At 52.4% G+C, this 27,891-nt stretch overlaps 1 protein-coding gene across 2 annotated transcripts in view; it reads right to left on the bottom strand.

Moving 5' to 3' along the window:
* Positions 1 to 27,891, bottom strand: part of Sardh (sarcosine dehydrogenase) — a 61,924-nt gene that overhangs the window by 16,818 nt on the left and 17,215 nt on the right. For both annotated transcript variants that reach the window (XM_036186330.1, XM_036186332.1), the window contains 9 exons: positions 27,707 to 27,793; positions 27,413 to 27,503; positions 25,459 to 25,600; positions 24,642 to 24,725; positions 22,521 to 22,634; positions 17,461 to 17,599; positions 15,604 to 15,720; positions 11,386 to 11,533; positions 8,670 to 8,763 (listed from right to left, as the gene is read on the bottom strand). In XM_036186330.1, the coding sequence (XP_036042223.1) occupies positions 8,670 to 8,763; positions 11,386 to 11,533; positions 15,604 to 15,720; positions 17,461 to 17,599; positions 22,521 to 22,634; positions 24,642 to 24,725; positions 25,459 to 25,600; positions 27,413 to 27,503; positions 27,707 to 27,793 (1,016 nt within the window). The remainder of the gene's footprint in view (positions 1 to 8,669; positions 8,764 to 11,385; positions 11,534 to 15,603; positions 15,721 to 17,460; positions 17,600 to 22,520; positions 22,635 to 24,641; positions 24,726 to 25,458; positions 25,601 to 27,412; positions 27,504 to 27,706; positions 27,794 to 27,891) is intronic.

The raw sequence follows: 27,891 nt of genomic DNA, 5'->3' as shown, positions 1-27,891 counted from the left end.
AGGCATTCTGCAAGGTTCCATTGGTCCCTAAGGATAAGAGGTGAGTTCTTCCACCATTACCTGTGTTATTCAGGACATCCAAGTGGTAACCTTTGCTCATTACAGCAGGTGCAAGAGACCTCACCTTATCCTACCACCCAGCACCATGTCCCTGCTGGAGAGCCAGCAGCCCCCACTATAGTGGGCATCAGACTCAGGCTCAGCCCAGGAAGAGCAAGATGAGAACCCAGAATTTCCTAGCAAAGCTTCCAGGCCACCAGCCCAGGGCTCTTCACATGGAGGTTTGGCCATAGCTGCTCCATTCTAGAGAAGATCACTAACCCAGACACAAGTGTCAAAACCAGGGCAGGACAAGGCTCTGAGCCCCTATTCCACAATCACCCACCTTCAAGCACCCCATTGGGTCTAAGACACAATCCTAACCTTTGGCAGTTCAGAGTATACTGTCCAGCCTTCCTGGCAGTCAACTGACACAGGACAGATGAGGAATCAGCCACCCAACCATGGCAGATGCCACAAGAGCCAAGATCATAGGATGACACAAACAGAGCTTTGAATCAGAGACTGAATGTTTCTCCCCCAGCAACAGACCTTACTTCTGAGTCTCAACTTCTGCTTCAGTGAAACTGCAGAGTAACAGCCTTTGCCTCCCCAGGACTCATAGATGCATGTCACAAGACAATCACCCTGAAATGCAGGCAAGTAAGGAGCCCAGGGAGGTCCAGTCACTTGTTCAAGGCTTGGTGACATCTATGGAGGCATGTGACTGTGAGATGTTGGAAGGCAGAACTGTCCCATTTACACCTCTACCAATTCCCCTGGTGTAAATGTTGGCAGCATGGCTGATTTCAGGTGACTAATGATCGAGCAGACATCTCATTAATAATACTGGTCCTGCAAGCTGGAGCAGCCTCAAAGAGGCCTCCAAGACTTTGGTGGCAGAGCAGGGTTCATCCTGATACTCCCAGATCCAAAATCCAAGCCCAACTCTGAAAGACACCTCCACTCTTGACTGTAGATATGACAGAAGGATCTAGGATTTCAGTCAAAGGTCTGGGGAATCATTTCCCACATCTGGCACATTGCTGAGCTTCTCACCAGCTGTGCATGGAGGAGTTAAAGATCCAGGAAGGCACCCAGACTGGCCTTAGCTGCAGCTTCAAGGCCATGCTGGTACCAGGACAGGGGAGACCAAGCCATTCCTTGGGGGATGCCTTGGACATGTGCCACCTAAAGAGTAGGGGCTTGAGAAGACAGGTCCTACCTAACTGTGATCACACTATCCATGGAAGTCTCACAATGTTTCCAGCACACTAGGTGTACCCTCTAAACTCAGTCATCCTTAAATAAATGAGGACAACTCCCCACCCAGAGAATGGAAGGAAGGGTGCACAGAGGTCAGAGAATGGGTAGCTTGGGCCCAGACCCATGGGAGGGGTAGGAAGTCGGTGATGGGACTGGAAGAAATTCCATTCAAACCCTCAGGAGACTGGCAAGATACTCTGATTCTAAAACCATCACCCTTGGAGGCCAGAAGGGTGGGAGTCGAAGACAGCAGTGACTCCCGTGATGATGGCACCAGTGTGCCTATGGTGCTGATGCTGGTGCTGATGCAGGTGAAATTGATGATGGTACTAACGCAGTGAAGGTTGGCGATAGTGATGGCAACGGTGGCGGAGAAGGTGGCAGTAGTAATGGTGAAAGTTACGGTGGCCATGGTGATGATAGTGGTAATGGTGTTGGTGGTAATAATGACTGACTGTGATGTTTGTGGTAGAGACGGTGGTCATGGCGATGATAAGGATGAAAGCGATGGTGATGATGGTAAAAGTAGTAACGGTGATGATAAAGATGATGGTGATGATGAAAGTGATCATAGTGGTGCTGATGGTGCTGGAATGATGAAGATGATGGTGGCGATGGTGGTGACGGTAATGACGGTAGTGATGGTGATGGCAGTGGTCATGATAAAGACGGTGGTAATGGTAATAGTGATAGAAGCAATAAAGGTGATGGTGATGATGGTGGTAGGTATGGAAATGGCATTGGTAGTAAGAGTGACGATGGTGATGGTGCTGCTGCTGGTGAGAAAGATGATGATGGTCACCGTAATAATCAACACGATCATAATAGTGCTGGTAGTAAGGGTGGTAATAATGAAGATGGTGGTATTGGTGGTGATGGTGCTGATGACAGTGATGGTGATGGTGGCTATGGTAATGGTGGTGATAATGGTGGTAGTTGTAATAGAACTAAGGAAGGTAATGGTGGCAATAATGGTAATGGTGGTAATGGTGGCTATGGTAATGATGGTGTTGATAATGCTGATGGTGGCTATGGTAATGATGGTGTTGATAATGCTGATGGTGGCTATGGTAATGATGGTGTTGATAATGCTGATGGTGGCTATGGTAATGATGGTGTTGATAATGCTGATGGTGGCTATGGTAATGATGGTGTTGATAATGCTGATGGTGGCTATGGTAATGATGGTGTTGATAATGCTGATGGTGGCTATGGTAATGATGGTGTTGATAATGCTGATGGTGGCTATGGTAATGATGGTAGTGATGATGGCAGTCTCAAAGGTGGTGGTAAGGGTGGCAGTTATAGTGTGGTCATGGTGGGATGATGGAGAGAGTGTTGATCATGGTGATGAGAAGAATGGCAGAAGTGATAGTGGTTTTGGTGGCAGTGATTATGTACTGGTGATGTGATGGTGATTTTGGTGGTGTGGTAATGGTGGTAATGGTGATAGTGATTGCATAGTGGTGGTGATGGGCACAATAATAGAATCTGGTCTTCTAAGACTAGGTAAGCGTACTGTACCTAACCTATATTGCTTGAAGTCTCTCCTAGAGTTGCTGGCCCTGGGGTCCATCTCTCTGGCCTTAGGCAGACTAGATTTGTCAACAACCTTCTTCCAGGCCCTCCACTGAGGAAATCCCTATCCTAGCAGCTGTAACCTAAGATCCCAGAATTCAAGCAGCCAATAAAAATGTCTGCAGCCACAGACAAGAGCAGCAGGTCACAGAAACCAGGAGAGAAAGGACGTATACCACTCCCAACTAGTTCTGGAACCTCAGTACACACTGGGGTCATACAGGGCGACCTAACCTCATTCCAGCCAGGCCTTGTTCCTACATTTTCCTGGCAAGCATTTTTGCCTCCACTGACAGCTTGAATAGTGGCAGGGAACACATGCCCAGACTGCGGATGCCGTATCTTTCTTGGCTGTGTCACGGAACTAGAGCATAACATACTACGGCTGTCTGAGGGCTCAGCAGATCTGTGCTGGCTTCATAGCACATGTTTCTAGGCAGCTGTACTCTGTGTGAATGTGTCCTCACCGGTACTCTGTAGTTTATCAAATGCATGCGGTGTGGGCCTGTTCTATCCTGAGCAAATGGAGTCACAGCAGTTACAGCCTAGGATTTCTTCACCGCCAGGAAAGAAATCCAATTTCCTTCTGATTTGAAATTAATTTTGAGAAGGAAATTGCTTTATTGTTATGCTTCATGAAGACACCCAGCCTGGGGCTTGCTGCTTTGCTAAGAGGGACCTGGTCTCATCAGCTGTGTGTGCATGTAGAGGGGGTGATGTCCTCAGCCAAGGTGCTGAGAACACCGTGTCTGACCCAGTACTGGCTGAGCTGAGCTCTGGGAGACTCGCCGGGAAAGCTCTTCCCCACTGGGGAATCTCGCTAGCCTTGAGGCAAATATTTGAGGAGCAAAGACAGCTGGTCTGTTGGCTGCTGAGTGGATACTCACTTTCCCCAGCCCCCTTCTTTCTCTAGGAATCCAAAGACTGTGGATGCCTGGCCCAGGCACAAACATCTCAGAGAAGCACTATTGCAAAAGTCAGTGACGTGTGGCTGGGCATCTCTGACCAAGTCCTGTCGTGAGTGGAGTTTGGCAACCACAGCAGGGTGCTGGGCTTTGGTCCTCGGGCCTGGGTCTGCAGAACTTGGCACTCACCAGCGTCATTGCTCATGTCTCTGCTCGACCTGGGGTTTGCTGACTATGCAGATGGACACATTCCTCTCCTGCAGCTGGTGGGCTAGAGGCCAACTGATCTATAAATACGTGGCCTGGCTTCATGTTCTGGCCCCAGAGCCTCTACATGCTGATGGACAGTTCGTCAACATAGTTTAAAGCCAGAACAAGATATCACTTAGAATATGAAATTTCCCCTGGATTCCAAGAGGATTCATTATTTGGACAGATATATGTGATGCTCCAGAAAGGACTTTCAGCATTGTCTGGACTTTGGACTACAGCTAGAGAAACTGAGGCCCAAGAAGGCTGGTGCAAGACTGGAAGCCAAAGTCTGCCTCCCAGCTCTGAGAATCAGTGCAGTACAGAAGTGTTGGTCTAGACTACCCCTTCATATGTGTGGCCCAGCTCCCTGCTCCCTGCTCCCTGCTCCCATCTGCCTCCCACTGGGGCCAGGGCTATGGCCAGCCAGCCTCTGCAGCTTGAAATGCCACCAGAGGCTGAACTGCCACTCTATTGCTGGCCAAGGAATAGGAGGGCTTAAGCCACCTTGGATGTATGCCCTGGGCCACACCGAGGGACAGCCTTCCAGATCGCCCAAAGCACAGCATGGGCACCACGGGAACAACCTTGTTCTCTTTTGGGCCTAACCCTCTTTTGGGCCCTTGGGAGAAGGTGGGGCCACTGGGACATGATTCCCAGGCAGGGTACAGTCTTATATGACCTCAGCAGCAGCCTGTGCCTGTATTCCTACCCCAGACCACATGCCCTGGGAGCTGTGTTCATCAACTACCTGGTAAGCCTTGTCCTCAGTGGTCCTCCCAATCCATGTGGCCTTGACCTCTGAGGAAGCAGGACAAGAGAGGAAAGCTGGCTGTGCTCAGGGATATGCATCAAATGTTTCTGGGTGGGGACTGAACCACACCATGGCAGACCTTTCTTGTAACAGTGAACCATTGTAACACTGGCTCTTCTTGAGCAGCCAGGCCCCAGGTTCACAGTTGCTGGCAGTGGGGTGACAAGGTAAGGTCTCCTGTTGCTCTCCCATGGCGACTGTCCCTCTAGTCTTAGGGTAGGCCTGAGAGGGTGCGATGGATGCTGGGAAAGGCAAGGAGATAGGAAGTACAAGTAACTGCTGGCCTCGTGGGCAAACCTCAGGCAGGGGTGCCTGTAGCATAGACCTCACTTTCAGACGTCTCCATGTCAAACTTCTCTTACTAAGACCCAATTGTCCCTGTGTGCATCTCCCAGGGACTCTCAGTCCATCAGCTCCTGGGCAGTGGCAGCCATTCTCTACTGCCTTGGACTGCAGCTGCAGGCTCCCTTGAGCCCATGGGTGGGGATGCACTCACAGAGGGTGGGGGCTGCACCTGCCTCCTCGGCACTAGATCTGGCCCAATCCCACAGGTGCTCCTAGCCAACACATCTGGAATTCATTCTAAAGCCAGTGGAGGGGCTCTGCGGAGTAGGGGAAATAAACTGTACAATAAGAATAAAACTGCAGATTCAGACCCAAACACCAGAACTCTTTGGCAGTCCACAATGGTGCCATATGTACATGGCACCAGGCCAAGGGGCCAGCTTTAATGATGCAATGTTCATGTCTGGCCTCAAAGACACAGGCCTATCTGATAGCCCCATTGTGTGACCAGCTAGCTGAAATGGGACCTGGATCTCCCCATAGCAAATGTTTTCTCATGTACCATCTTTTAGGCAGAGCTCAGGGCTCTGCAGGATTCTGGGCTTCCCAGCTCACTAGACATCCAGTCTCCTCAAGGTAAGGACCCTGGTCTTGAGAGCACCTTCTTCTCCTATCCTACGAGATCCAGGGCGGCACTGGAAAGGGATGCAGCCAAGAATAAGTGGATAGAGCAAGCTGTGTCTCTGATTCAGCAGGTTCACTTATCAGTTCCTTTCTTAGGGCAGAATTCACAGCACCGTGTGCAAGGATATTGGCCACTAGGCTGCTCCCAAGAACAAGAAATGGACCCCATGATGTTTGAGGACAGGTACCACTGAGGCAGGGAGGTGGGCACAGGTTCTTCACACTACAAACAACTAGCATGGATACAAACAGGGAGATGTGGTAATGGAGTAGACGCACCAGCCTCTAGGGGTGGATGGACCAGCTTTCTTGAATTTTCTCATGTTTTACAACATGCCCAAGAGTTGGGTGACATGAGCCTGTCAGTGCGTCCTTGCCATATGGGGAAGGACATCACTATGCATGCAGGATCATGACCTTGTTCTGGGGCTGGTCAAGGTTGTGGCCCAAGGTTGTGCTGCAGAAGTGGAGTCTGACTTGGGCTCGGTACCTAGCCTTTGCTGCAAGGCATGGTTGGAAACAGAACGAGAGAGTTTGAGGTGGGTTGTGTTGGGTGCTTTTGTTGTTTTTGTTGTTGTTTTGTTTTGTTTTGTTTTGTTTTATTTTGTTTTGTTTCGAGACAGGGTTTCTCTGTGTAGCTTTGGCTGTCCTGGAACTCACTCTGTAGACCAGGCTGGCCTCCAGCTCACAGAGATCCACCTGCCTCTGCCCCTGAGTGCTGGGATTAAAGGCGTGTGCCACCACTGCCTGGGCTTTCTCTTTGACTTTTGCAGTGTTGGGGAGTGAACCTAGAGTTTCACACATACTAGATAAGCAGAAGTTGACCAGGCTGGCCTTGAACTTTCAACTCTCCTGCCCTGATCTCCTGCGTAGCTAGGATGACAGGCCTATGCCAACTGCCTGGGCTATGAACGTGATTTCATACACATTTCAGGCCACCATCGTCAGCCTGGCAGGAGACAGGCATAGCCAGTGAGGAAGTTCCCTGAACCAGACACCTACTTTAGGCTTGGCCTGTCCATGACCCTGGGCAGTGTGAGCTCTGTGTCAGCTCAGCCTGGGTCCTGGCCTAACTCCCAGGCCCCAGGTGAAGATTCCCAGGCAGCCTGGGAGGGCTGGGGAGGCGGCCATAGCCAGGATAGGGTCCCACAGGAGGGAGCAGCTGGAGTTGGAAGTCCCATGCGGCTCCCCCCATGGTGGTCCTGCTGATGGGGGGAGGATGCTCATCTTGACAGGAGGGGATATGTTCCCACCTGGTCTGCCTTCCACGGACATCCAAACCACACACAGACTGAGGCTACGCCAAGCCTCAGCACAGTGGAAGAGAGCTTTCCTCTCCTGCACATATCAGAACCCAGCCCTAATCAAAGCTAGACTCTGGATGCTGACTAGACCACACAAATGCCCCCAAGATGCCCCCATGGACAACCCAAGCTAGAGTCCTGAGATCAGGAGGCGGCCATCTCTTAGGAGCCCACTGTGCCACTCTCTCAGACCCTACCTTCTCTGGGCCCAGCAAACAGCTTTGCACTAATGAGGCAGGAAACAAGCTAGACAGAGAACCCCCACCCCACTTCCTGAACCCTGGTGCAGCTTCCAGAGGGGAGGTGGAGTGCAGCCTGCGTGGCCGCCTTTATCACCCGCTCTCTCTGGCAGCATCCTCTGCAGCACTCAGCGCCACTTTGTTTATAGCTGACGGGTCCCAGCCTGGTCCCGGGAAGTCTGGCCCCATCGTGGGCAGGAATCTCATTCTCCAACTGATGCTCCTCCACACCCTCCCCACAAAAACCTAGACATGGCCAAGAGGAGAGAACAGGACATCCCCAACAGTGGCCCCACCCTCCTGCAGGCAATATGTGTGTCACCAGCAGAGATCTATGTTCTTTGGGCACTCCTTATCTGGGCAGCCTGGGCAAGATACCCAGATTCTCTGAACTCAGTTTAGGGAGGCAAAACTCACTCAGCACGGCCTGGGGTCACTGCAAAGCAGCAGGAAATAACTGATCCAGAATGACCTTAATGAGCAGCCTTGTCAGAACACACTTCCCATAGCCACCTCTAAGGGGGTACTGCTGGTGACTGTGAGCTGGGGTCTCCAATCTCCCATGGGGGGGCGGTGGCACTTGGTATATGTGCCATCCGCCTCTCCCTCAGCCTTGAGAAGCCCGGGTGGAAATCAGTGTGTATTTTCCAACCAGTAGACTGAGGTCCAGGAAATGGAGGGGCCAGCCTGGAGCTAGGGCCCAGACTCCCTTGCCCAGGGTCTCCCAGGGAGCCCATGCAGTCCAAGGGACCCTGGTGAAGACGACATCCATAACCTCAGAGAAGCTGGGCTTCGGCACTTGGCTTTGGACTTCTAAGAACTGGAATGGAGATTTGTTGGGGGTCAGACCAGGCTCCCCCACATCTACAATACCAGGACAATCACTAGGAAGGAAGAGTAACTTCCCCAGAGGATGTGGGATCACAGAGAACTGTCAGCTGTCCCCAGCCCTGGTGTTTCTAGGGAGGCAGTAGTCACCCTGGCTTAGAAAGACATGTTCTGCTGCTTTGAGGAGAGGGTACAAAGCTATCTGTGCAAGCAATGAAGGCCCTTCCCAGATGAGCCTGGCACATGCCAGGTGACAAGCAGTGGACACATGGACAGATGGCACAGCATCTTGGCCCCTATGACCCTCTCTGAGTTCCTCCAGGGTCAGGCTGGCTGCCATAGTCTGTCTGACTTTCGGGGCTGAGTTCCAGGGAGATAGAGACTTGCCTTAAGTACCAGCCTCCAAGGACCATCCACCTTTGCTAAATTAAGTTGCTGCCACCACACACCCTTGAGGCTGGTGGCCATGGCTACCTACCAGGTGCCCTGCAGCTCTCACCAGCTGGTGGGTGGAGAAGGGGAAGGCTTCATTGCTCAGGTCGGCATCGAGCACATCCTGGAGAATGGCACGGCTGTGAACAAGGACAGAATGGTCAGTCAGTGAGCCACACACCTCGGGAACTCCTGGCCAGTGGGGCCCACGCTGGAGGGAGGAGGGCAAGAAATGACATCTATCTAGACATTCTGCTAGGTACACAAGTGCCACCATGTGAGAAAGCCACCAGCCTCCTATGGGCTGTCAGGGCCCAGCAGAGTCGGGAAGGCCAGGCTACAGATGAGCTCTGGCCTCAGGCGGATAAACTCAACAGTTTACCCCAACCACCAAGCACTCTGGATCTCACCTGAATCACCATGGTGGTCACTGAGAGAAGATGGCAATGGTGGTCTCTGTTTTACACAGGAAAGGTCAAAATGTAAGCTGTAGTGAGTAGACAGGAGCCAGCAGGAGAGCACAAGGACACCATAGTGCACCACGCTACCACCACCACTGCCAGCTACCACCACCGCCACTGCCACCACCACCCTGCCACGGGCATCCTCCAACCAGGCCCAAGGGTCCTCCTGCCTGCAGTGGGTCTCAGCCTCACAGGTGTTACAGGGAGGGAGAGAGATTGCATAGCATCCCGTCCTCCTGGTGGACATCACCTGCTTAAGGACAGGGACTGCAGCACTAGACTCATCTTCCCCAAACCGTCACATCGCAGTGGCTCATACTGTCATGTCCACTGCTTTCCCAAACCACAACACGGTGCATAGTCACATGTCCATTGCTGCTCGGAACTGTCTTGGAGCCACAGTCTACCACGTTCCTCGCTGGTCTCAGCCCTGCAGTCTCCCTTTCCCACCTCCCCACTCCTCTGGAGCCCAGCACAAGCCTCCTACTGCTAAAACCCCATACCCCAAGCTTGCCCACCACCGAGCCCACGTTCTTCCTCCCAGGTCGCCTCTCCTGTGTCCCTCCACACTTCTGTCCTGCTCCCGGTCACATTCAGGCCTCTGTCACCCTTCAGCTCTTGACTCAGTCAGCAGTCACATTCTCTAGGCAGTGGCCCTAGACTTCTGGGTCGGGGCCAGGTTCCCTCCCTGGGGTCCCACAGGTGTCACACAATTATCTGGTGAGTGGTACTCATAGGCATCTGGGCTCGACATGGGCAGCAGGGCATGTATCTAGGGCTGGAAACGCCCTCACTTCTACCCACCAGGGGTCCCAGAGGGCTTCAGCAAACTGCTCAGAAGTGCAGCCAGCCCAAATCCCCAGCGCACAGAGCTGGGAGCTACCACCCACGCCCGCCTGAGGTGCTCAGCTGCTGCCTTCTGCCAAGATCCTTATGTAACCCCAGCCCCACGTGGTGCCAGCCCTAGAGGTTCAGCTCGGCTCTGCTGCATCTAGACCTTCTAGAACCCAGGTTCCCACAGCCCTGGGGCAGCCACACAACAAGGGGGAGGGTGTCTGGCAGGATACCTGAAAGCTTGCAGTGTCTTCCTTGTGGGGCACAGGTGCTACAATGGGCCCCTAAAGTGGAGCTTGGAGGATTGTGATCTAGGCTAAGGTGCCAGCTCCAGAACACAGCCACCCAGGTCTGCCGAGGCTGCTGTCCTTCCTTGGAGAAGAACAGGTGGCCTGAGGAAAGAGGTCACCTGGAGTCCTAGTGGCAGGTCCCAGCCCCTCGAATGCCTCAGGCCTGGCTGCTACATGGAGACCTAGACACCCCTCACAGAACCACAAAAGCCATGTCCAGTGCCTGGGGCTAAGGCTGACAACTGTGACCATCCCACATAGCTCGGTGTGTTCCCAGCAGCCACAGGAAGCTGTTGGAACTGAACAAAGCTCATTAAATTGAAGAACTCAGCTGCCAAAAAAGGTCAAGAGCCAGGTAAAGGCTCAGCAGCTGCCATACTGGCTGGCCCAGGGACAGCCAACTTCCAGAAAGTTCTTCCGAGTAGCAGTTCACATTGTACCTTCAATGGTCCAGGTGCTGTGCTAAGTGTTCCCCATACAGCTTAGTAACTAGGCCCTTAGTAACTAGTGACATTACTACACATAGGAGAGAGAAGAGAGCCTTCTGGAGGAGATGGGGGGTGGGGGGAGCTGCCAGCCTGGAGGCTGCTACCCGGCTGTCCCCTGGGGCTGCACCTTGATCTGACTTTCTGGTATCCCATTCCTTCCCTCCTCACCCACCTGCCTCCCTCACTCTAAAAATAGCCAAGCCCTGTCCAAGGTCATCATGCAATGAAACTAGAGTCTCCTGAAGGCCAGGCTGGGCCTCTGGTGCAGCAGGTGGGATTCCACTCCTTCAAGCTGGCATATGGGCTCCAATACCCCTTGGGGGAGGGGGGCTGGAAGCTACACCCACAGCACTCTGGACCCTGCAGCCAGATGCCAATCAAATACTCTAAACACTTGAATAAATGGTGTCCATGTCCCCATGTGGCAGCGTCGCGATGCTGTCCTCACCACCTGCCCCTCTTCCTGGTACCTTCAGTCCGCTGTCCCTGAAAGGCGCTCAGCAAAGACTATGACCTGGTGCCCCTCCTCTTCTCAGAGCATTGGCCAGGGTCTGGGCTCTGATCAGCCTATGCACCATTCCAGGTTGTCAGAGCACCCATTGCTCAGATGAGTGGTTCTGCCCATGGGCTGGGTTGGAGGACCTGGGGCCTAGATGCACCAGGTATCAGGTCCCTGTGTCTCTCACCTGGCTGGGCCCTGGATACTGAGCATGCCCAGATCTTCAGAACAATCCATAAGCTGGCACCGGAACTTCTGATCCTGTAGAACCGTGGTTATGTGGGACCAGTTGTGCTGGGCCACAGCCCCACCCACGGCCAAGTAGTAGCAATCCCCTGGAGGAGAAGCACCAAGTTTAGAACAGGACCTTGGGACAGGGAACATGGTGAGGTTGAGCCTAAAGGACTCCAGACTTTTATTGCAGAAAGAGTATTATAGCTTAGTTCCTGCAATGGGCAGTGTTAAACGTTCAGCCTGCTTCTCAGAAAAAGGGTTAAGGCTCTGGTGCCTTCTGGTATGGGAGGTCTATCCAGCCTCAACCACTTGGGCTAAGCGGCCTCAGACAAACATTTTTCCCTCCTTAGATTTCAATGTCCTTACTAGTTCCCATCATTAACATACCCCATGGTCCTGGGCTCCCTGCCTCTGCCATTCTGAAGCTCACTGGGCCAGGCTTAGAGATGGGGAGAGTTAGAGCCTACAGCCCCCTCATGATGGCTAACCTTGATGGTCAATTGACAAGATCTAAAATCACCTAGGAGACAGGCCTCTGAGCATGTCCGAGGGGGTGGGTTCTAGATTCAGTTAATTCAGGTAAGAAGCCCCACCCTGACTGTGGGTGACAACTTGGACGGGGTGGAGGTCTAGAAAATAAAAAGGAGAAAGTGAGCTGATCACCAGCATCCATCTCTCTCTGCTTCCTGGTGGATGTAACGTGACCAGTCATCTCAAGGTCCTGCTGCCATATTCTCCCTGCTGTGCCCTTGGACTGTGAACTGACGAGTCCCTCCTTCTTCAGGAGGCTTTTGTCACAGCAATGAGAGAAAAGGCTAATATAACCTGGATCACCCAGGATATTAACACATTAACTTCCCCAGAACTTCAGAGAGAAGACTTGTATTGGGAATAAGTGGAACCCACTGTCTCTGTGGCCGTAGGACATCTGAAGAGCCACATGGGCCCTGGACCTCCACCCTTGGACACCAGTTCACTCTGCCAAGTGTTTGGGGAAACCACAGCCTCAGAGCTCAGTGGCCTTGGACCCAGTAATCAAGCTCACCAATTGGTGGTTCCATCTGTAATTCAGGGTTCACAAAATTTGTCATTGGAAAGGATGATATGACCCGTGGTAGTCAGGTATCCCTGAACCACTGCCTTTACTACTTCCTGGACCAGTTGGGGGTGCGTGGCACAGGGAGGTGGGGTGGGAGGCTTCTATTAAGCCTCCCCCCATCTTTCTGACCTCCTTCCTCACTGACTCCCATGAGGTTCCTCTGCTTCACAGTAAAAGCCCTAAAAGTCCCTGGGTTTCTGAGCCCTGATCACTTGCTTAGGCAGCAGGATGCAACTGGAACCACCTTAGAGGGCTGCTGGGAGGAGGCAAAGCCACATCAGGCACAAGAAGCAGGGTTTGGGAGTCAGAATGGCAATATCTACATGCTCTGCCCCCCATCCCGCCCAAGCTTTCTCAAACTTCAGAGTCCTCAGCACTGACCTTGCAGCCTCTCCCTACGGGACTTGGTTCTATTGAGGGGTGCTTTGATCCTGCCCAGTTCTCCCCCTTGGGGCTTCTCCACCTCCATGACCAGGCAGTGACATCTCTTCCTGGAAGCCCTCTCACCCCCAACCCTGCAGAGTTCTGCAATAGGCTAAGTCTATGACATCCAAACCTAGGCACTGTGCTTGTCCGTCCACCCAGTCTCCTCCTACTGGTGATGCACCCTGAGGAACATCCTCTGAGCCACGGGTGGCAGAAGGTCTGATTCCTCAAATATGGCACCTTTACTTTGGATATACCTCACCGGAACACACACATTCGTGGAAGAATGCAGTTTGGGGGGGCATATGGGCTTTGGCCAGCCTGTCCCACTGCACTGTCTGCAGCTTGCTGGCCACAATGTTCATCTTTCTGAGCCTTTCCATTTTCATCTTACAGTGGGCCTGGCCCCAGCACAGGGCTACTTAGAGCCTCCAGGGGCAAAATGCTAGCAGAGCACCAGTCAGGACACACCAAATCTTCTCTCCGTTCCTCTTCATGAATAGAAAAGAGGGAGGGGGAAGGAGAGGGAGGAAGGGGGAGAGAGAGAAAGAACAAGAGCAGAAGACTTCCTGATCCCTGAGGTTACCAGAGGATGCTTGAATTCTGGACAGTGTCTTCAACCCCAGGCCAAAGGATATCCCACCATCACCAATGCCCCCATGCATACTTCAGGCCCCATTCTGTTACCAGGCTGAGTGCTCTACCCACTGGCTCGAGAGTAATGTGCCTGTTTGCCCTGGGCAGCCATCCCCATTCAGCTGCCCTGCAGAGACAATGCAGGGCCTGGAACATGGTGAAAGGCAGATCCACATGAGCCGAGGGGTAGACTCTCACCCCACACTCCTCTCCACCATTTCCAGGTGTGGGGTGAGCACTGTGGGTGGCAGGTCTTCTATGCCGTTTTCATTATGTCAGTGTGTTTCAAACAAGCAAGCACATCTTTTATAATATTAAGAAAGATGAATAAAGATAATTTAAAATTGCTTCCAAGATTGACAGCTGCTTAGTACACAGCCTTGATCACATGTAAATTGCCACATTCTCTTGACTTACTGGAACTCTGAGTCATATGCATAATTAACATGCATATTAAACATATACGTGGTGCAATTGCATATGCATGACAGGAGCTGGGCCAGTGCAGGAGCCATTTTCTACTGTTCGGGGAGTCCCGGGATCCATGGCCTCCAAGGCATGGGGCTCACTGGGTCTTCTTGCCATGCCCCCTGGGTGCAGGCCTCCCCCAAGCACTCAGCCCCAGGGACTATGCACAGGGTGGGTAGTACAGGATAAGATGTCACAAAGCACTTTCTTGATAGCTTCCAGCAAGGTCATTATTGTCAAGGTAGGGAAATGGAAGCTTGGGAGGCCACACCTAATCTCCTAGCTCCTCTTAGCTCTGATTCATTCCTGTAGCAGCTGGGTGAGGTAGATTCTCCAGGGCTCATTTCACAAATAGGGAAACTGAGGCTCAGAGAGTTAAGGTCTCAAAAAAAAAATTGGAGGGGGGTCGAGACAGAGTTTTTTGTGTAGTTTTGGTGTCTGTCCTGGATCTTGCTCTGTAGACCAGGCTGGCCTCGAACTCACAGAGATCCACCTGGCTCTGCCTCCCAAGTGCTGGGATTAAAGGCATATGCCATTGCCGCCCAGCAAGGTCTTAAAATTTTAAAATTTCAGAAAATGGTGGTGAGGATGTGGCTCAGGGATATAGTACTTACTGAGAATGTGCTTGCCCTAGGTTCAACCCCCCAGTGCAAGAAAAAAAAAAATCAGAATGGCTATATCACACACAGATAAGGAGACTGCCTCCTCCCCTCCCCCTCTGTCCATGCCCAGACTGGGACTTAGCCCCAGGAGGCTTCAGGAACATGGGAAAGAACTAGGAAGTAGCACTGCCCACTGTTACCCTCTTAAATGGCAGCCCAGAGAGCCACACAGTTGGTTTCCCTCCCTCCCTGTAGCCACCCTTTTAGAAGTATCAATGCCCTCTTGGAGAAAAGACAGGCCCACTCTGTTCCATCTCTTCTCCTGGTGGACATAGGCCACAGGACAGGAGATGGAGCTGCCCCTGTGGAAAGCGACAGGGAGGATCCAGGTTGGGGTGACAGGGGGCAGACTTGTCTAGATGTCCTGTGCAAGCAAGACTAAAGTGCTGAGCTGCTTGTCATCAGGGGTGTGCAAGGAGAAGTGGAGGGACACAGACGTCATCCAGGGGCCAGCGTGGGCTGGACACTGAGCCAAGTGTCAGGGGACCTGCCCAGACCTGAGGATGGCAGTGTTTCAAGAACTGAGACCAGCCCAGATGTCAGGAAGGGAAGAGGCTGATCTCTGAGCGGGACGTTGGTCTTCCCCTGGGCTGATGCTGGACAGCTAGGCTGAGCCAGCCACACCAAGGCTGCTCCAACATGCCACAGCACCAACAGGTTCAAAGACATAATTATGGAGTGCACAGGGCAGCAGATCAGCCGCCTGAACAGAGCTAGCATTTAGCCTGAAATGAGACCGCTAATCTCCAGTTCCTGACCACAAGTGGACATGACAGGTTATTATATAGCTGTGCCAGACAATTCTCTCTGACCTTCTGTTACAGTGACAGCCAGGCCCCTGAGCAGGTCACATCCATGCCAAGGCTTCTCAAAGCCTCACCTTCAAAGGCAGGGGCCAGCGGACTGGCCTGGGTGATGCCTGAGGCCAGGCGGCTGACGGTCAGGTCGCTCTCAGTGCCTCCTCGGTGGTTCAGCATGCACGTGTACACCGTTGAACCTGGCAACAAGGACCCAGGTGTGAGCTCCACCAAAGCTTGCTCTTCCTCAGAGCCTAGATGACCCCATGTAGGTCTTCCTCAAAAGACCTCCTGTCCTGTGACTCTATCTCAACCAACCAGACTATTGATGAGGTCATCCATGGTTGTCATCTGGGGAAGGGCATTCTTTGAAAATGCTCATCTGGCTCTTCCCTGATCCCTACCCAAATCACACATTTCAGTGTGCCTGAAATGGCAGAATCAGTATCTACAGTGTAAGTGGCTGTGTGGCTGAACAGCAGACAAGTAGAGGAATGAGTGGGGTGGGTGGAAGGGTGGGCACCCTGGGTAGTGAGCAGATGGATGGAGAAAGGGCAGGAGAAGGGGTAGAAGGCAGCGGGCGGTAGCAGCGGGTGAGCAGGTGGGTGGAGCTGTCGGAAGAGTCACCCTAGTGACTACTGGAAGAGCAAGAGCAGCTGCACATGGGCTGATGGCTGCTGACCGGCTGTGCACAGGATGTCTCAGGTTGGATCACACCCCACAAACAGACATATTAGTGTGTGACTCCGAGGACTTGCAGGTGAGACCTTACTTGGAGGTAAGGTCCTTATAACCCTGGTGAGGCACAGTCATTCAGATGGACTCCCAGCCAGTAGGACTGTTCACAGAAAGAAGAAAGCTAAGGCCTGGGGAGTTCAATGTGTTCAGTCCACAGGACCCATGTAAAAAAAAAAAAAGCCAAGTGTGGTGGTGTACACCTGTAATTCCAATGCTGGGGAGGCAGGGATGGGACGATCCCTGGGCCTCCCTGGCTGGCCAGCCCAGACGACTTGGTGAGCTCCAGGCCAGTGAGAGACCCTGTCTCCACAAAAACCAAGGTGGTTGGTTCCTGAGGAATGACACCCAAGAATGTCCTCTGATGTCTGCATGCATGTGCACACATATGCACACACACACACACAACACACACGCACGCACGCACGCACGCACGCACGCACGCACACACGGAGAAAAGATGGGGGATGCAGCATGCAGCATCAGAGGCCAAAATGGGTGAAGTGGCCGCAGCCAAGCATGGCCAATGCTCCTGGCCCCACCGAGCTGGAGGAGGCAGGAGGGAGCCCACTCAACCTTGGAGCAATGGGGCTTAGCCAGCACCCCGATACCGGGCTCTGGCCTACGGGGCCAGAAGGTAACCATCTCTTATTTTAAACCACCCAGCTTGTGGGACTTTTTACAACAGCATGGAAAAGGAATAAAGATGGGGGTGGGTGGGTGGATGAGTAAGACAGTGGGGAGGTGGGTGATAAAAATGAAGATTTCCCCAAATATTTCATGGGCTACACCATAACAAAAATTGTTCATTATTTACTCGAGATTAAAGCGCAACTAAGCATTATGGATTTTTAATTCTGGCAACCCCACATAGGGAAAGCACCCCGGTAGTGAGGAGATGTGACTGGGTTCAAGCGCCAGGAGGTACTGGCTGAGTGTTCGTGGCCGTGGATCCCTTCTGTGAGCAAAGAAAGATGGGACCCAGAAGGGGAAAAGAAGAAAGGATGGAGGAGGGGGAAGACCACGAGGTTGGGGATTGGTGACAGGACATGGAAGTCCAGACAGCAGACTGATCAGACCCAGGGGAAGAACAGCAGGCTCCCTGCCTGCTCCCTCCCTGGTCCCTCTTGCCCGTGCTATGCCTTGGGATTCCATCTGAAACTGAAGTCAGAGAAGAATGGATCTGGCTACCCTGGGCCCAGTACCTGGAGGTCGATTGACATCTGCTGAGAAGAGCCAGTCAGCGGCCTTCCTGGCATCCACTCCCAGCAGGTAGAACTTCCCAAAGTAAGACATGTTGAACACAGCAGCAGCCCGTCGGCAGGCCAGACATTCCTCCCGGATCTGAAAGGCCCAGTGGAGGAAGACTTTTCAGGGTGCTAGACGTGGGGACACGGGGCTGGGCCTTTTCTGACACAGTTGCTCAGAGCCTCCCCACCACTGCCCTCCCAACCTCCCAGTCATCCCAGCTCAGGGGCCCACCATAATGCCTTCTTCTCAAGAATGGGAGTGCACAGGGACATCAGCAACACCTCATAAATAGGCTCTGTCATTCGAAAGAATTGCCGTAAAAACCAGGCATAGTGGGTGAGGCCTGTCATTCCAGCAATGGGAGGTAGAGGCAGGAGGACCAGAGGTTCAAGCTAGTGGTCCTGCCTTCCCCTCCAAGAAACTAGAGAGAAAGTAAACTAAATGGAGAGCAAGCAGAAGGAAAGATGGCCAGTATAGAAAACCTACTCCATTTCTATGCATTAACACAGAGCAATCTAAAGAGAAACCAAGAAAACAACTCCATTATTCATAGCCCTCAAAGCCATAAAAAATATCTAGAAGTAGCCTGACAACAGAAATGCAAAGTTCTTACCACAAAAAGTTAAATTGTATGCGTGTATATGTGTGCAAGTATGTGTGCACCCATGTGTGGAGAGCATGGGTTGATACCTGGTGTCCTTCTTAATGATTCTTTGTTACTGTCCTGGAATTCACTCTGTAGACCAGGCTGGCCTTGAACTCACTGAGATCCACCTGCCTTTGCTTCCTGAATGCTGGGATTAAAGGCATGTGCCACCACCACACAGCAGTACCTGGCTTTTTATGTCCAGTCTAAGGATCCAAACTCAGTTCCTCATGCTTGTGTGGCAAGCATATAACTGACTGAGCTATCTCCTCAGGCCCTGAAGAAATGTTTTTGAGAGAAAATAATGACCAAAACCAATGGAAAGACATCAAAGTTCACTGTCGGTAAGGTGACCACACACTCAAGTTGATCTATAGATGTGTCACAGCCTCAGCTGGATCTTTTGCAGAAGTTGACAAGCTCACCCTAAAATTCACATGGAATTTTAAGGGGCCAGAGTATCCTAAACAACCTTGAAAAAGAAGAATCAAGTTGATGTGTTCACATTTCCTGATTCTAACACTTGTTGGTACGGGAGAGGGGGAAGGAGGGGCTACAATAGAAAAAATATCCAACACTTGCTGGGGAAAAAACTACAGTAGACAAAATAGTGTTGGCTGAGCTAGAGATGGAGATGTGGACTAATGGGGCAGAGCCCAGGGTCTGGAAGTCACCCTCATGTTGATGGAGACTGGTCCTCCACAAGGACCCCAGGAGAGTTCCATGGAGATAGAGTCCTCTCAGCAATTTGGATACCCACATGCAAAAGAACGATGTCTGAACACTGCCTCATGCCACACACAAGACTGCAGACAAAATGGGTTGTAGACACAAGGGCTAAAGGGACAAACCCTTAGAAGAAAACAGGGAAGTATGTGTTTGCGGCTCGAGCCGGTCTCTTAGACATGATGTTAAAGCCCCCAGCAACACAAGGGTAAGAGAGATGAATTGGACATCATCGAAACTTTGGATGTTTATACAAAAGGATTAGAGTTTGTATTGCAAATGATTCCATAATGACAGTGAAAAGGGAACAGGAAAGATCTATACAGTACACATCAAACAGGGGACTTGTATCCAGGATGTGTATTTATTTTAGGCTGTGTGTGTATGTGGTATATGTGTCTGTGTATTGTATGTATGTGGTGTGTGTGTCTGTGTATTGTATGTATGTGGTGTGTCTGTGTATTATATGTATGTGGTGTGTGTGTGTATTGTATATATGTGGTGTGTGTGTATTGTATGTATGTGGTGTGTGTGTGTATTGTATATATGTGGTGTGTGTGTGTATTGTATGTATGTGGTGTGTCTGTGTATTGTATGTATGTGGTATGTGTGTCTGTGTATTGTATGTATGTGGTGTGTGTGTATTGTATGTATGTGGTGTGTGTGTGTATTGTATGTATGTGGTGTGTGTGTCTGTGTATTGTATGTATGTGGTGTGTGTGTCTGTGTATTGTATGTATGTGGTGTGTGTGTCTATGTATTGTATGTATGTGGTGTGTGTGTCTGTGTATTGTATGTATGTGGTGTGTGTGTCTGTATATTGTATGTATGTGGTGTGTGTGTCTGTGTATTGTATGTATGTGGTATGTATGTGTGTGTATTGTATGCATGTGGTGTGTGTGTCTGTGTATGGACTGTGTGTGCCAATATGCAGTTGCAGGAGCCTGAGGACATTGTGTGTCCTTGTCTTACCAGTTCCCATCTTTCTCTCGATACAGGATCCCTCACTGATCTTGTGTAGGGATAGAATGGGGAATGGGGGTGACTCCTGGTGACTGTGGGATTTCCTGTGTGGAGAGATGAAGCTGTCCCACCGTTCCTGCTGAGGAACCATGAATGGAAAGCTTCAATCAATGGACTGTGTGCAGTGGGAATTACGTCTCAATAAAGGTGTTAACAATGAAGAGAGTACATACACCTCCCTGCCTCCTCCTAGCGACTGATCAGCTATGCCAACCTCACTCTCATTACTGAGGGTACAAATGATGGTGGGAGCAGCTGCCATGGGCTAGACAGACAGTGGGTGTCTTTAGGAGCTGAACCACATCTCCTCAACTCATCGCCCAGTGAGATGGCTGTTACCAACTCACTCTGGAGTCCAGAGCAGCACAGTGAAAAGCCACAGAAATGTTGTCAGCATGGCCACAAAAAGCCCCTCATCAGAAGGGTGACAGTGGAGGTTTCCAATGCCATACCCAGAGCTGAGCAATTAATTGGCCTTTTCAACCTTGCAGTAGGCTTCTGGACAGGCACCATGGACCTGGCTTAGCCTTTACCCAGCAGGCTGGCATACCATACTGCCCCCTGAGTTCTCAGCTCCTCTGCTTCCCTCCAGACATCATTAAGGATCACTTGCTGTCCGCCAAGCTTTGAGGTGCCTTTGCTGGCACTGTTGAGGCTGCCGACCCAAACCCAAACAGCTTCCTGGGCTGACACTCACGTCTGCCTGGCTGGGGAAGCTGCCAATGTGGAGAACAAGTGTGTGTTTCATGCTCGGGGAGTGTCTCTGGTGCATTTGCGGAGGCTGGATGGAGCTGCTAAGCCAAATTGGCATCTCCCCCAAGCTTCCACACCCTCCAGGGCCAGAAGTCCCACAGGCTGTAGAAGCTGCAGGTGCTGAGGTGCCAGACACAGCCATGTACTTCCCTTGAGGAGACTGTGAGGACTGGCACCAAGCCGGCCCTGCAATTGCTGCATTTTATGGAGCCCCTGACTCCTGGTACCACTTCAGAAAGCCCTGACCTGCCTTAATAACCATTTGCTTCTTAAACAAGCATAGAGGAAAGCAGTGGGAATAAATGGATCCTTGCCCTCAGGACTGGCCACAGTGTGCCATGAAAATGAAGGCTCTGGTTCAAGAGTTTGGAGAGACACAGACACCCCTGACATTGACTGTGAGGGGCTTGAGTGATGGCAGTCCCTGCCTCTGAAGGCCTACCCTGGATACTGTGATGCCTTTCTGATGCTTTGCCCACAGTCTAGAGCCCAGACTGAGGGCTTGGCTCTGCACCTACCTCAGATGCACAATGGGATATCACAGGTGCCTCAAGCATAATGACATGGCCAGAGACAACTGCAGTTCTCAGAGGAGCTAGGGAGGCATGGTGTGGACATCATTATTGCTCATTCTCTGTGAGCTCCCTGTGGGATACACGCTGCTGCAGGAATACCTGGCCTCCAAGCCTCAGCACCTCATCCGTCATAAGGTGGAGAAGCAGGCACATTGGAGAAGGACCACAAGCTGCCTGCACAGCCTCACTTGCCCACTTTTGAGTCAATAAACAGGCTCCAGTGGTGCAACCACCCCAGCCTCTTCTGCTTTGGTATTTGAAGGAGCCATCCAGTGGCCTTGGGCATAAGGCCAGCAAGCCCACCTTGTGTAGACCCACTCCACTGTAAGTGGAGGCTGGAGGCCTCTGGAAACCGCAAGAAGTGGAAGCCCCATCCCTCACGGATCTTCACAGCCTCAGAACCAGAGGACTAAGAGACAGTACAGTCCCAGCTCAAAGACACTGTCTTTGCTTTGTTGTTTGCTGTTTTTGTTTGTTTGTTTGTCTACCACAAGGTAGAATTATCTGCAAAGAGGAACCTTAGTCGATAAAACACCTCCATTCAGATGGCCTATAGGCAAATCTATAGGGCATTTTGTTGACTAACAATGGATGTCGATGCTGGGCAGTGGTGGCACACGCCTTTAATCCCAGCACTCAGGAGGTAGAGACAGGCAGATCTCTGTGAGTTCGAGGCCAGCCTGGTCTACAGAGGCACCAGGACAGGCACCAAAGCTATACAGAAAGAAACCCTGTCTCGGGAAAAAAAAAAAAATGGATGTCGGTAAGCCTAGCTCACCGAGGGCTATGCCACCCCTGGGCAGGTGGTGCTGAACTGTGTAAGATATTAGGAGTGAGCCAGGAAGTGTCCTTCCTCCTCGGCCTCTGCTTCAGTTCCTGCCTCCAGGTTCCTGCCCTGAGTTCTTGTCTTTTGTGAAGGATGACAAACTGCAAGCTGAAACAAACCCTTCCCTCCTCAGATGGCTTTTGGTCATTGTGTTTTATCACAACAACAGAAACCTCAACTAAGACAGTCACCCAGGCCAGCTGCCTCAACCCTGCCTCTTGCTCCAGCAGCAATATTGAGGGACCCTCAGACCTGACTGCTGGCAAGCTGCTGATGCAGAAGACAGATTTCAAGGAAAACATTACATGGTTTCCACAAAACTGCATTAACCAGAAAGGGGTGAACCTGGAGCAAGCAGGAGCCCCCTCCCAAAGCCAAGGGCCCCTCAGGCAGCTCAGCAGTGGATTCTCCATGAGGAATGGAAGGCAGCTGGGGACTCGGCTAGACCCAGCACAGGCTGCTTACCATGTGGTGGTGGGGTGGGAAGTCGAAAGTGTACTCATCACCCAGCAGCCTGCTGTAGGCGTAGTTCCTGTGTGCCTGGTTTCCGTAGGCCCCGTAGTAGTCATAGGCAAGGACCTGTTACACAAAAGTGAGGCCATTTCCCACTCTCCCCTCCTCCTCCCTCCTTGTTGTGGCTTAAAGATAAAATGTCCCCCATGGGCTCATATGTTTGAGCACCCTGTTCCAGAGGTTGGGGACCGTTTAAGATGTGGAACTTATTGAAGTAAATGGGTCAAGGGAGAATAGGGGTTGAGACTTTGCAGCCTAGGCCCACTTCCTTTCTGCACTCTACTTCCGGACTAAAGACACAATGTGGCCAGCTGCCTTGCATTCCTACCACCACGCCTTCCGTAAATTCTGAACATAACAGGGTTGGTCCTGTCCTCCGCGAACCTCCCTCCTAGACAATGAGGGGTCACAGACATGCATGGAGTTTGTATGGCTCTGGTAACACAAGGATACTTGCTCAAATGACAACTTAGTCCCTGCCTTGCTGGTTCTGACATCATGACTGGAGAATGGGGAAGAGACTGGACACCAAGTGAGCTGGAGAGGAACTTGGGCCACTGTGAGGGCGACTACCTGACCCCAGGACATCAGGTGGACGGTGAAGTTGTGGGTAGAAACGACCACAGAGTTGGTTCCAGGTACTGCTGTCATGAATTTTCATGACACCCTCCAACTCCCACTGAAAGTGCCCACAGTGCCTGATGAACCACCCACTCTGCAGATGGAAAACTTGAAGCCTGGGGGATTAAACCCACCCCAAAGTATAGACCAAGCTGAGGAGTCAAGGCATGACGCTGGGTGCGTGTGACTGGTGTCCATGGCTGTTCCTGGGAGACTCTGACGAAGGTTCCAGTGTCTGGCTCTCCTCCATTATCCCAGCCTCTCCTGAGTTCTATCACCTCTGTTAGATGCCCCCCACAACCACCTATGACCTCAGGCTCTAAATGGCTTCTTTTACACTGCAGGGGTGAATAAAGGAGCTGTGAGTTTCATTTCCCAAAGCTCCAATCCCAAGCTTCGCACACTTCTCAGGAGTAAGAGCTGAGCTCCAGGAGTGGGAGGGTCTACCTTAGCCTCTTACGCCCAGCCCCAAGCCAGCCATGGCATCTGTGAGGCCCTTCCCAGCACCTCTCCCTCCCAAGCCAGGCATACCTCCCCCAGCCCCCAGCCCCTGAGGCTCCAGCAGGAATATCCCATCGTCTTCAGCCCTGCACGGTTTTCCAGACTGGCTTCTGGGTAGGTATAGTCTTCTTATCTGGGGACCAAAGCACCTTCCCATTCCACTCAGTGCCTCTCCCTGCCTAAGGCCTCCAGGGCAGAGAGTCTGCCCAACCCATCCAGCCAACTCTGCCTCCAGGGATCAGTGAAAGAAAAGACCCTGGCCCTGGGACAGAGGCCCTGGTTGCATACTAATGACTGTCACCCCTAAGTGTGCCCTGCAGTGGTGAGTCATGGACCTGGGTTACTGAGGAAATGGAAGAGGGTCACACTGGAATGGGATGGGACATCACATCGGCAGGAAGGGGTTAACTTGCACATACCTAGATATGGGCCTCAAAGCCTCTGGCCTGCTCCCAGGGGCTGTTGCTAGGATACTCTGGGGAGGCCCCTAAGGCATCCCAAAGGCCACCATATGGGATGGCTCAGTGGGTAAACTGACACACTGAGGCACAATTCCTCCTACTGACAGCAACCAACAAACAGCTGCTGTTGCCAAATATACATTCTGAAGGGTGTGTGAAAGGGGGCCGTGTTCATCCCAGAACCGGGGATCCTCCATTCTGTCCACACTGCGGGTCTGTGCTGGTATCCAGTGCTTGCCCACAAGGGCCTGAGAAGCCTGGCCACTAGAGCAGACTGGGAGCAAAGCCTCTGCAGATGCTGAGGTGCTGACAACTATCTCTCAGGTTGGTACTCGGTTTCCTAAGTGCAGATGACTGACGTGTCACCTCAGCCTGAGGCACACTGGATTGGCCTGACTTGGGTGCCTGGGAGGAGGCTGAGATGAGGCAGGGTATGAGAGGTCCAGAGCCTCCCAGTCACATAGACCAGCGCCCAGGCCTCGTCACTCACCGGAGCTGTTTCTTTGGGGTTGAACCACCCTGGCCGTTCCCAGCCTTGTCGTTCTTGAAACACACAACCTCGTTCAAGCAGCTCCTGAATGGAGACAGAGAGGGCCCATCACATAAGGCCAGACACCACATTGGGTGCAGAGCCAGCACCACCCACCCAAGAGTACTCAGAGAAGCAGGGTCCCCAGCCCAGGTCACTGATCCTCTCCAGAGTTCCCTCAGCACCTTCACTTCACAAGAATCTCTCATCTAGAGATCGACCAGCTATGAGCTGAACTGAGCCCCCATCAGCAACATATGCTGAAGCCCAAACCACTGTGTGATAGTCTGGAGACCGAGCCTATGGGGAGAGCATTAAGGTTGAATAAGGTCATAGAGTGGGTCCCAATCCCAGAGGGCTGGTCCCCTTCCAAGAGGAGGAGGACCTGCCAGGATGCTCTCTGCTCTGGGAGGACATAGCAAGACAGTGATTGCCCACAGCCAATAGGGCCTCTGTGAGGAACCAGGTCAGGGGCAACTTGAATTTTCCAGAACACAGAGACTGTATCCCAAGAAGATTATGAAGAGAAGTCCTGTCTCTTCATATGCACAGCCTGGCTACTCCTCTAACATATACCCTGTCTCCCCAATCCCTGAGTCTGGTTTTCAGGACCTCTGCCTCTCTGCTTGGCCTAAAGTCCCTGCAGGAGCTAGGCTCCCCCAACCCTGGCACAGCACCCTACCCAGAACTCATGGAACACAGGCCTGCAATGGAGTACCACTTATGTGAATGTTACCCCGACACCCCAAGGCCCTCAGCTTGTGTATGCCTGGCGTACCTCATGCAGGGGGTCTTTCCTCATGTTGCGTCCTGCCAGCGGCTCATCATGGGGGAAGACAACTGAGTAGTTCTTGGCATAGGACTCATGGCTGCGCTCGCGGATCCAGCGGGGGTGGTCCGTGAGTGAGTGGTGGAAACGCCTGCCACCAACGAAAGAGATGGATCACTGCTGTGGACAACCTGTCAGGGATCCAACCTGCAGCCTGGGCCAGGGCTAGCTTCTTCACAGCTAACCCAGATAAGGCTGTCATGAGGAGGCCAGTCCACAGATGATCTCTGCCAGATTGGGTAAAGCAACCACATGTACAGGTCCAAGATGCCCAGGGGAGGTGGGTGGTCCATCTTCCCATTTCACTGATGTAGAAATTATGGCTCAGAGAAGAGGAAGGACTAGCCCAGGGCCACACAGCTGAGAGTGTTGAGGTGGGCAACTGAGACCCATCCTTCCTGCTGTGAGAGAAGCATCTGCTGAGGTCTGGAGGCCCCTGGTGCTGAGCGAACCCTGGGACCCTCCCTTGCAGCTGGGGTCTACACATGCCCAGGACCCAGTGCTGGCTGCCTACCCAGACATGTCCCCACTGAGGGGGCCTCCTTGTATATGAGGGTGAAGAAGTGCATCCTGTCCTTGACTTAGTTATAAACATATGACCCATAAGGAAAAATAATTGGGCACAGAAGAGAGACAGATAGGTTCTGGTTCACGTTGCCCCCTCTGATTCTTCTGTGTGTCTGTCTTCTTCTGTGTCTGTGTCTGTCTGTCTGTCTGTCTGTCTCTCTGTCTCTCTCTCTCTCTCTCTCTCTCTCTCTCTCTCTCTCTCACACACACACACACACACACACACACACACACACACACACACAGGCCTGGAGTCCACAGTGGATCCTCAGGTGCGCTGCACAGGTACAGCTGACCCCAGCTGATCTGGTCTGGGCTGAACAAAGCCCTGATGTTGGAAGGGTGGCCCTGACAATGGTCCTGTGGCTCTGACCACACAGTTGAAGGAGGTCAGGCTGCCCTGCTCTGTTTGCAATGGGAGGAGTATGAACAGGCCCTTCCCTGAGGCCCCTTGCAGCTGAATCATTTCTAGAACATTCCTCTCTGGGAGGAAAGCATAGGCATGGCTGCAGTCTCTGAGGGGATTTAACAGACCTCACAGCACCAGAAGCTGGGTAGGGGTGGCACTCTAGGGTTCTCAGAGTCAGCCATCTGTCTTTGTGGTGGCAGACGTCACCTCCCCCATGGGTGCAATGTTCTCATCCAGCCAAGAAGAGACAAGCTGGCAGGGCTGTGGGACATCCTGCGCTGAGCCAGCACCTCCACCTGACTCTGTCCCCTTGTCAGGCCATGTCAGAATGGGACATGGAGCCTGGGTCAGACAGAACTAGGGAGTCTCCTGCTTCTTGCCTGAGAGCCTTTGCAGCAGGCTATGGAGCCCTAGGATGCCTTCAGGCTTCTGTCATCAGCATTTGGCCCAAGTTATACGGTTCAGAGCCCAGGGCTTCCCCACAGACCCGAGTCACTCTGTATCCAGCCTATCCATGCTGACTGTCCTGCCTCATGGGGCAGAGCCTGCCCAGTGTTGAGTCTGACTCGTATTTGGCCACCAGACAAGGGGCCCAGCTCTTGGTCCTAACGATGGTCCCAGCCGGGCCCTTTTCCCTAGCCTCAGTATCCCCACCCCTGCATGACAATGATAGGATCCTGTTGATGGGACAGGCAAGACCTAGGCCAAGAGATCCTGGACTCCATAGAGGCTGTGGACCGCCACACCCAGGTGCTTCTCCATGACACCTCCCGCCAACCACCGCCTTCTTTCCTCCCACCCTTGCCGCCCCACTTCCAAGAGCTCGTCTGGATTTCAAGGCAGGTTCCTTCCTAAAGCAGCCCTCACCCCTTTGCCCTGCTGTCCCGCCCCAGCGCCCTGCTCTCTGGCTCCGGACACCACACTTGCCTGATGTCATAGCTGTACATGTCCTTCTCTGGGCGCCCGTGCATAATCCAATTGGCCAGCTCATGCCCACAGCCACCGCCCAGCATCATGCCTGGTGAGATGGGAGTGCAGGGCTACAGTGTGTTCCCTCCACACCCAACATTACACACCTATCTCCATGGCACCCACCCCCAAACCCTGTTCTTACACCTGGGGGTTGAGGGGCTAGTTGCCTTCCAGCAGGACTGCACTCTGCCCCACAGGCCTCTCCATCTCCATACCACCAGGGCCTTCCCCCATCAGGTGTCCCCTCACCTGCGCTGTTGAAGCCACAGCCAAGGAAGAATCCTCGGAGCTCAGGAGCCTCCCCCATCAAGGGCTTGTGGTCAGGTGTGAAGGATTCTGAAAAGAAGGGAGGCCTCAGACTCCTCCAGGCCTCAGGCCCTTGGGGAAGGGTGTCCTAGGACAGTAGGGATGGGAAAGTAGTCCTTGGATAGTCT

The sequence above is a fragment of the Onychomys torridus genome, chromosome 4 (assembly GCF_903995425.1).
Source record: "Onychomys torridus chromosome 4, mOncTor1.1, whole genome shotgun sequence".
Classification (NCBI taxonomy): domain Eukaryota; kingdom Metazoa; phylum Chordata; class Mammalia; order Rodentia; family Cricetidae; genus Onychomys; species Onychomys torridus.
Note: the sequence above shows the minus strand (reverse complement) of the source record. Positions and strands in the feature narration are given on the sequence as shown.